Source organism: Phoenix dactylifera, chromosome 17 (genome assembly GCF_051530095.1).
Source record: "Phoenix dactylifera cultivar Ajwa chromosome 17, Ajwa_hap1_PhDact_Kaust_v1.1, whole genome shotgun sequence".
Lineage (NCBI taxonomy): Eukaryota > Viridiplantae > Streptophyta > Magnoliopsida > Arecales > Arecaceae > Phoenix > Phoenix dactylifera.
This window is the reverse complement of record NC_143206.1, coordinates 17,107,919-17,115,792: the sequence shown is the minus strand read 5'-3', so window position 1 is coordinate 17,115,792 and position 7,874 is coordinate 17,107,919. Positions and strand designations below refer to the sequence as shown.

The window sequence follows — 7,874 nt, the reverse complement described above, 5'->3', positions numbered from 1 at the left end:
CTCGGCATGCTTGCCGGGAGGACTAGCTCAGATATAGTTCGGGCATGTTTACAAATAAACCCCTTTCATGTATCAAAATTATGGAGGAGTCTCTTATGTCAAAAGTTTCCTACTCTTCTGCCTCCTCTGCTTTTACATGTAAGTCGGACTTCCATTCAATTTGAACTAGTCCGGAGAATTGGAAGATTTAATTTTGATTTAAACTTTTTTTTTTACTTACATTCTTTCAAATTAGAGGTGGATATGACTTGATTGTTTATTTATTGTTTGAGTCCAAGTAGCCTTTACCTTGATCTAATATACCCAAATTGCGATTCTCACCCCAGACATACGATAATTGACTCCGTACTTCTAAATCTGGGCCGTGGATGCAAATTTTGCATCACTCCAATGTTGCTACCAAAAGATGTCATCTAGATGCTGCTGAAAGTAGCAGCACAATGTTGCATCCCCCAACCTTACACCTGAAAGAACTACTTTGGGGGGTCATGATCGCTATAGCTGATGGTCATCCGTATTCCCTAAATTATTGGAATGTTAACTATTAGTTTGTTTCCTAATTTCAGTGAATACATGTCTAAACTTAGAGCCAATATGTTGTATATCATTTGCAAAAATGTAGGTGTAAGATTTTTGTGCAAGATGAGCATACAAATGTTGCTCGAAATCCTCCACCAGAACATAGCTAGTCTGTGCTCGTGTGACTTCCTCAAGCATCATATTATGCAACAGCTGATAGAATAGCTTAGAAAAGATGCTGCATGGACTTTATCTGATCCAGGAAATAACCTCAGGAGGAATAGCCACATCAGATCTAACCATGAAGGGGTATCCAATTTCCCTGGTTTTCATCTCACACATAACGCAAATATTAAGGGCCATCTGGTCCTGCATTTGTTTTCAAAAACTCAATAAGAAGAATGAGCTAGAATGGACGGGATTTGATTGAAAGCCTTTTGTTTTACGCCATGGACTGTAAAATTTTGAGAGTTTTTGGAAGAAAAGATCTTTTGCTTTCTGCTTTCCAAAAAGAGTGAAAATACAACTAAGGGATAACCAAAGCTTCATGCAAATGCTATGTGCAATATCAATCTCCATCTAGTATTTGATCACTCTACCAAGAAGCAAAAATACAAAAACAAATGCCAAACAGGCCCTAAATGTCCACCGAAAAAAGGAACAAATATTAAGTACTTTCTAGAAACTAATTAACATAGTTCTGCTAAGCTGCAAAAGAACAACTTAAAGGCTTATAGTGACAATTTCTATTTCACTGAAAAAGACCCTGATCCATAACATAAAAACAAAATTCTTTTAGGAGCCAGATAAGATTATTCACAGTAAAGCAATCATGTTGAGGGACCAAAGAAGTCAGGTTTCCCTTTACTATCATTACATCCATACATATATATATATATACACACATACATACATACTATAGTATTTACTATTACTTCCTGGTGCCCCCTTCCCTTTCTCTTACACTTTAACAAAGTCGCAGCATTTGGTTCGTTGAGGAATGGTACAAAGGTTTTTTTTTTTTTTAATAAGTAAGGTACAAAGGGTTTCATAAAAAGAATCCGTGGAGTCTTTTGGCTTTTGATACATCCGGTTCATCCACCGACAGAGTGTAGATGTAGCTGATTTTAAGCTTTCCTTTATCCAAAATAAAGAGAGAAAGCAACGCTAATATCATCTTCAGCTCCTATGTTGGAGAAGAAGCCCATGGAAGACCCGCACAAAGGAGTTATGCTATAAAAACAGAACAATAGAACAGCATCAAAGGTATAGACAGTAAGCAGAATGACCTTCTTTTCATGTCTTTAAAACTGAGATTTGTATGATTTAATCTCACTGCTCCTCCTCCTCTCCCTCCTAGATGATTTTTTATTTAAAAAAAAACAAACTCACTCTAGCATTGTGATGCGTGAAATGGTTCCTGTGGTTCTCATGATGGACTTAATGATGTATAATATCAACATTATATGAGAATTTGCTTGTAAAAATTCTGCATTAAGTTTATACTAATCTCGTCATGCAGCATGCTGGGACTAGTTCAAGCTTATTTTCACAAATACCCCCTTCATAGAAAATTCTTGCATATTTATCTCTTCTGAGACATGCCCTTTCTACTATCGTGTACTGTTTTGTTTGAACTAGTCTCTGCGGGACTGTTCAAGCTTGATGTGACTATTTTTAAATGCAACCCTCTTTAGTAAGTATATATTGCAGTGAAGTCACATACAGAACGCCATATAAATTTTCTACATCTGCTATTCTATAGCCTTAAAATCATTCTGACATCACACATATTTTCTTGAAGAATATTGAAATAGATCCATACGTTAAGAAATACACGAGGAATACACTAGCCAAAGTGGGGTAAACTTTAATCAGATGCAGTCTGCAGCTGAAGCCATTCACATTTTCTTTCATGCGCATTGAGTGTGCCTAGATTGATGTGGACGCGCAATATAATATCTTCTCTCTTCTCTACATACATGTTTTCTCTGCATGTGTATAAAACTACACTCATTATGAGAATTATACTAGCCAAAAGTAAGGATGTATCTACCGAGAAACAGAAAATAAAAAGAAAGAGAAGTTTTAGTTGGATGCGTTTACAGCCATTAATGCATTCTCCCACTCGTATAGCATGTGCTTAGCACTGGCCCTCTTAATTCAGCGAAAAAATAAAAGGAAAAAAAAAAGAGGCAACTCAGGATGGGTTAACTCAAACATGATCCAATCAAACACAAGGTCAGGGTCAGATTTAGCTATATCTAAGTCTGGCATAGGATGAAAATGTGAGTCCAATCTAAGGTCTAGCTGGTTTAAGATGAAGGATTAGCAACATAAGCCAGCCTTAACCCAATCAAAACTTCTTTAGTTCTCTCCGACCTACTTGAAGCACATTTTACCATGAAGCTCCCAACCCATAGTGACAAAAATCCAACCAAAATTACAATGTAGGCATAGAACTAAATTCATATATGGTGCGACCCAATTGAGCCTCACCCAACTTAATCTAATCCAATAAAAAAAATGTGTAAAATTTAAAGCCAGGCTATCTTCAAGTTAGGGTATGGGAAACTCAATGTCAAGTCAGGTGGTCTCAAATTATCCCTATAAGTCCCTCAAACTTATCATAATCGCCAAATGATCTCAAACCATAATAATCTGCTTCACATACATAATCCGCCTCATATATGGGAAACTTACCCTCGTACAGCCCTCCAAGAATAAATGGCTTCCCATGGGAGCACATACAACAAATTTCAAAGTTATTTGGCCGCTAAAGTTTCTCCTACTATAAGTTAGTTCTCTCATGTATGAGTGCTTCCACCAAAATGGAACCTCAGCATTTCCTTATCACTGAGGTAGAAGGGTAAGTTATAGGCCTGCAGACGTTCGTGACCTCAACTGGGATATTTTGATTAAACATAATTCAACACACTTCAGCAATTTCCATGACAAACTCCAGAAGTGCCGTGACGCTTGAGTTTGATGAGTGAAGCTTAGGCAGGCATTGCTCCTGTACTTTGCCTGGTCTATAAACAGAGTAAACATGGAACTTTGTCAAACTACAAAGCTTTAAACCAGTTATTCCATAGTTCACTCTGCTGGCTCTAGGATTTCACATTAAAAATGCATTTTTTTTCGCAAGCATAAATATATCTAGGTGGCTTTACATTTGTTTTGCAAGCATACAACTATCTAGGTGGCTTGTATTGTCAAAAATTCTTATATGTCTATGCAACAATGAATTTAACACTCGTAACTTTCGGTTATCCTGTCACCTTTCCATGAAACTGTAATGACAATCATTAAGGCTAAGTAGGCTAATTTTGCAAACTAGAATTCAAAGGTAATTGGGAAAAAAGAAAACCTAATTTTGCTCCAAAAAAAATTGAATTTGTTGCATTAACATGCTGCATCATAATTCTTTCAGAACTCTGAATTATACAAGGCAGAAAGTCCCCTGCTGGACCAGAGATGAAAGAGACATCCAGACCATTACATATTGATAATGTAAAGTTTGATCTAATCTCCTACAACATCATCACAGGAGGAGATGATACATTAACATATTTGGTAGATTGGGCTTCCTGGATCTGACTGTGAGTCCAATCTAACCTGGCAATAATAGTATATAAGTTATTTCCAGAATGCGGTAAAATAAAAACACCCAAGCCTATTACCATTCATGAATACTATTCTGGATTTACTGCTTTAACATTTTCCCTGCAGAATATTTAATAATAGAAGCAATAGCATATGCGAATTTCTAAGAAAATTTCTCCTCTACAAACTACCTAATACATGAGCTACGAAAGATTACTGAGTTTTCTGATAAGAACATCTCTTAAAAGGATCAACTCACCAAACTAGTCTTTTAAAATGGATGATCCCTTATATTATAATTCACCAACTGGGTTCAGATTTGTTGATAGATGAAGAGGGTGGTAACCACATTTGAGTGTTAAGCTCCTAAAAGTTATACAAAAGAAGCCTTTTTTTTTTGGTTTAAACTACTTTGTCAACTATAGAAACAGGATATTAGACCATCATACCCTGTGTAGACCACTCACCTGACAATTTTGATCACTAGAAGATTAGGAATTAAGAAAATCATCATACTGGCTTTAATTGAGTTTATTATCTAAAACAACAGGTGGAAGAAAAATAGGAGATAAGCAATTAACTCAACCAAAAGAGGACTGTCCTCAAACACGTGACCATGCTGAAACCAAAACAAAACATCTCCATTTTAAGAGAACTGAGGAAAAGTGCAGATTATATATTACAGTATGGCAGTAATTCTCAATTTATTCCAGCATAAAGGGGACGCAAGAGAGGCACATTACCATGCAAAAAAAAGGAACCTGTTGAACAATCATTTTTCGTGAACAATAAAATCAGTAAGGATCTAGTAAAACCTTGGCAGAAGCTTCATGGCTCCCCATATGTGTAGTCAGCATACTCCTCCCCAGCACCACCAGTGGTTCCATTTGGAGCTCTGTTGGTATTGGTGGCATTGGAATAGGGAGCATAGACCGATACCGGACTACCACGAGAATGCCTGGTCCTTGCAATGGTACTGCTCCTCGTAACCTTTCGAGCCTTTCGACCCTAAAATGAAGAAGACACAAACACAAGGGGTTAAGACACATCAATAAAAAGCGACAGCAAACCACTGAAAAACGAATCATCATCATATTCATGGTTACATGGATTTGAATTTTCTTACTCTGAATATTGGACAGCAGCCGTGCATTTTGTGTTTATATGACTGTATATTTATACTAAAGAGCCACTAAGAGAACATTGTGGCATATGTAGAGAACGAATATTTTGATTTAAAGTTTGAATACTAGCATGCAAGAGCATATATATATTTTTGTTTCATAGAGATGACCTGGGAATTGCCAAAGGAGGGCAGCATATCATAGAAAACCAACCTTTCCCATGCATTTCTCCAAGTGCGGAGCGAAACGCCCAGCCACAATTGGCCGCCCGCAGTTCATGCACTCAAAGATCTCATCAGCAATGGCGGGATGCGTCTGCCCAAATATATCAACAATATTCTTACCATTCGCTTCACTGCTGCTGCTAGGATCTGCAACTCGGGCCTGCACCGAGAGCCTCAGCTCCTCTTCCTCTTCTTCCAGGTTACGGTCGAGGCCAAGCCTAGCTATCCGGTGGCACTCTGACGCCACATCCACGATGATGGAATCCAGCAAGTCCTCGAAACAACGAGAAGCAAGCTGCACATCAAACCACAAGGTCCACAAACAAAGCACCAAAATCGTAATAGATTAAACTCATCCAATTTGATCACAAAGCCGACCACTTGCAAAAGTTTTAACATCCTTTGCAAAGAATGCGACAGTTTTAGCTCACCTGAGATCGAGGGGATGAGTTCCCATCATTGGATGCTGCCATTTTTAGATCAGGGGTTTCGGTTACCACCAAGAATACAGAGGAAGAACTGTGTTTTCGCTTCAAGTCACGAATTTATAATTGGATCCATCCCTTTGGTTCTAAACCAGGGCAAAGTTAAGGCATTCCATAATTAATCCATTAGAGAGAAATTATAAATCCATATCCTTATCACAAAGAATCCTCGGGCATTAAAATAATGGAATCGAATAGAGTATATGTGGTTAAAAGAATAGATTGGATAGATCGAAGCTCACCTTCTCCTTATACTCGGCGGACGTCGAGCTTCGAGAGTTGGGATCTATCTGCGACGAAACCACCAAGTTAGGGATTTTATGGACACGAGAAAGCAAGCGGCGAGGGAGAGGAAGAGGGGGGATTCGTTCGGAATTGGGAATTTCGCTGTAGAACGAGAATCTTTCATTTGTTTAACCTTATTAAGAGGCTTCGACAAAATTCGGAGCGAGTTGAGACGCCGTGGAAAGGCGAAGATGGCAAAGAAACGCGTAAATTTTTCCGTCCGCTAGATTAGGGTTGCATCGGACAAGACAATGGAGGCATGGTCCGGCGTACACTGGAGAGTTGCAGGGAGAGTTGGGACGCCTCCAGGTGCAAATCCTGAACCGACCCAAACTGGATTATGTCCTGTTGCGGCTTGAAATTGGGTCCAGATTTGATCCACTTGTATCTTGATTTCCAAACTAATTTTGGAGAAGTTCAACTTAGTTTCTAGTTTGATTTTGTGATCCATGTCTAATTTATTAAATGGAGTCACCATTTTCATTTGGGAACCGTGTCCAATCATTATTTGGATATGGATTAGATCAAGCTTAGACGGAGCATCACTAAATGGCCCTAAAGCACACCAATTTCCCAAGAAATTAAACTAGCGGTTGATTTAGTCACTAGCAACCTAGATCAAGCAGATCGATCGATAGAATTAAGTTGATCAGGGAATGGTCTAGTTTTGAGTTGGTAAAAAAACCTAAAATTTTCAGTGAAATGAGCACAAAGAAGGGAATAAGATAAAAAATAATAACTCACAAGCAACTAGACGTGCAAAGAAATTGAAGATAGATTATTGGAATACATGCGATGAATTATTAGAGTATACCATGATGGCTATCCTTCAAGGTGAAATGAGACTTCACATTGGAGAACTGGATTAGTCAATAAGAGTCGACGATGCAAAATCTTTGTGATGCTTGATAGCTATCCTCCAAGATGAAATAAGACTGCCTGTTAAAGAACTTTAAAGCAAGATCAGAAATGCAAGATCTTCTCTATGCCTATTGTGGTATATATAAGAGTCATAAAATCTATATTTGATGATTCATGCCAACATGTGTTTAGTCGCATTTCGAGCATACGCTAGATAGATCTTAAGTACTCATATACGACCAAGGAACTTAAATAACACTTTTTGATTAGCCTTTTTTAGGCGAGAACCTAAATCGTTACAAATAATATCAAAATGGACCCAACCTATGGTCCATGTGAACCAAGAGACACTAAAGCACAGACTTATTTGAGTTGACTACCGACCGATTATGATGTTTGTAATTAAATTTATGGTACTTATGATTGGACTCGAATGAATTTAAACTCTTATCTAGGGCTTAAATAAGGGGGAGAATGTGAGAACTTACACTGAGTATATGTTGAGCCCTACATTACTATGCACGATAGATATTGAATACTTATGCAATACCAAAAAATCCAAATAATACTTTTTAACCAGAATTTTTTGGTGAAGTCATGAGTTGTTACACTTTATCTATGTCAAGCTAGTCAAATATCCCTATAGAAAGAGTATATAATCAAATGAAGCCTCTTTCCCTTCTTATAATGCAAATTGGTAGTTGTTTGCAGCAACAATTATCTTTGGTTTATACCCTATCTCAAACCTATGGATTACCGTATAGGTGGCA

The 7,874-nt window shown here is 37.8% G+C and overlaps 1 protein-coding gene across 6 annotated transcripts; it reads right to left on the bottom strand.

Moving 5' to 3' along the window:
• Positions 1–1,298: 1,298 nt before the first annotated feature.
• On the bottom strand, positions 1,299–6,573 carry LOC103706717 (SAGA-associated factor-like protein). 6 transcript variants are annotated; one of them, XM_088713940.2, is made up of 6 exons: positions 6,377–6,573; positions 6,201–6,248; positions 5,905–6,044; positions 5,463–5,768; positions 4,941–5,133; positions 1,299–1,752 (listed from the first exon to the last, which is right to left on the bottom strand). In XM_088713940.2, exons 3-5 carry the CDS (start codon positions 5,944–5,946, stop codon positions 4,954–4,956), a joined length of 528 nt encoding a protein of 175 aa, XP_088570066.1. In that variant the 5' UTR covers positions 5,947–6,044; positions 6,201–6,248; positions 6,377–6,573; the 3' UTR covers positions 1,299–1,752; positions 4,941–4,953. The 6 variants fall into 6 exon arrangements, with proteins under 6 accessions (XP_088570066.1, XP_008789148.1, XP_008789149.1 ...); XM_008790925.6 differs by lacking the exon at positions 1,299–1,752 and adding an exon at positions 3,894–4,137; XM_026804516.4 differs by lacking the exon at positions 1,299–1,752 and adding an exon at positions 3,894–4,137 and having other exon boundaries at positions 6,201–6,244; positions 6,377–6,529.
• Positions 6,574–7,874: the final 1,301 nt, after the last annotated feature.

Coding starts and splice junctions, on each gene's coding strand:
- LOC103706717 (XM_088713940.2), bottom strand. CDS start 5,946: ATGGCAGCATCCAATGATGGGAACTCATCCCCTCGATCTCAG. Junction 5,769..5,904: donor ACTCATCCCCTCGATCTCAG/GTGAGCTAAAAC, acceptor TTTGATGTGCAG/CTTGCTTCTCGTTGTTTCGA. Junction 5,134..5,462: donor TGGAGAAATGCATGGGAAAG/GTTGGTTTTCTA, acceptor TCTTCATTTTAG/GGTCGAAAGGCTCGAAAGGT.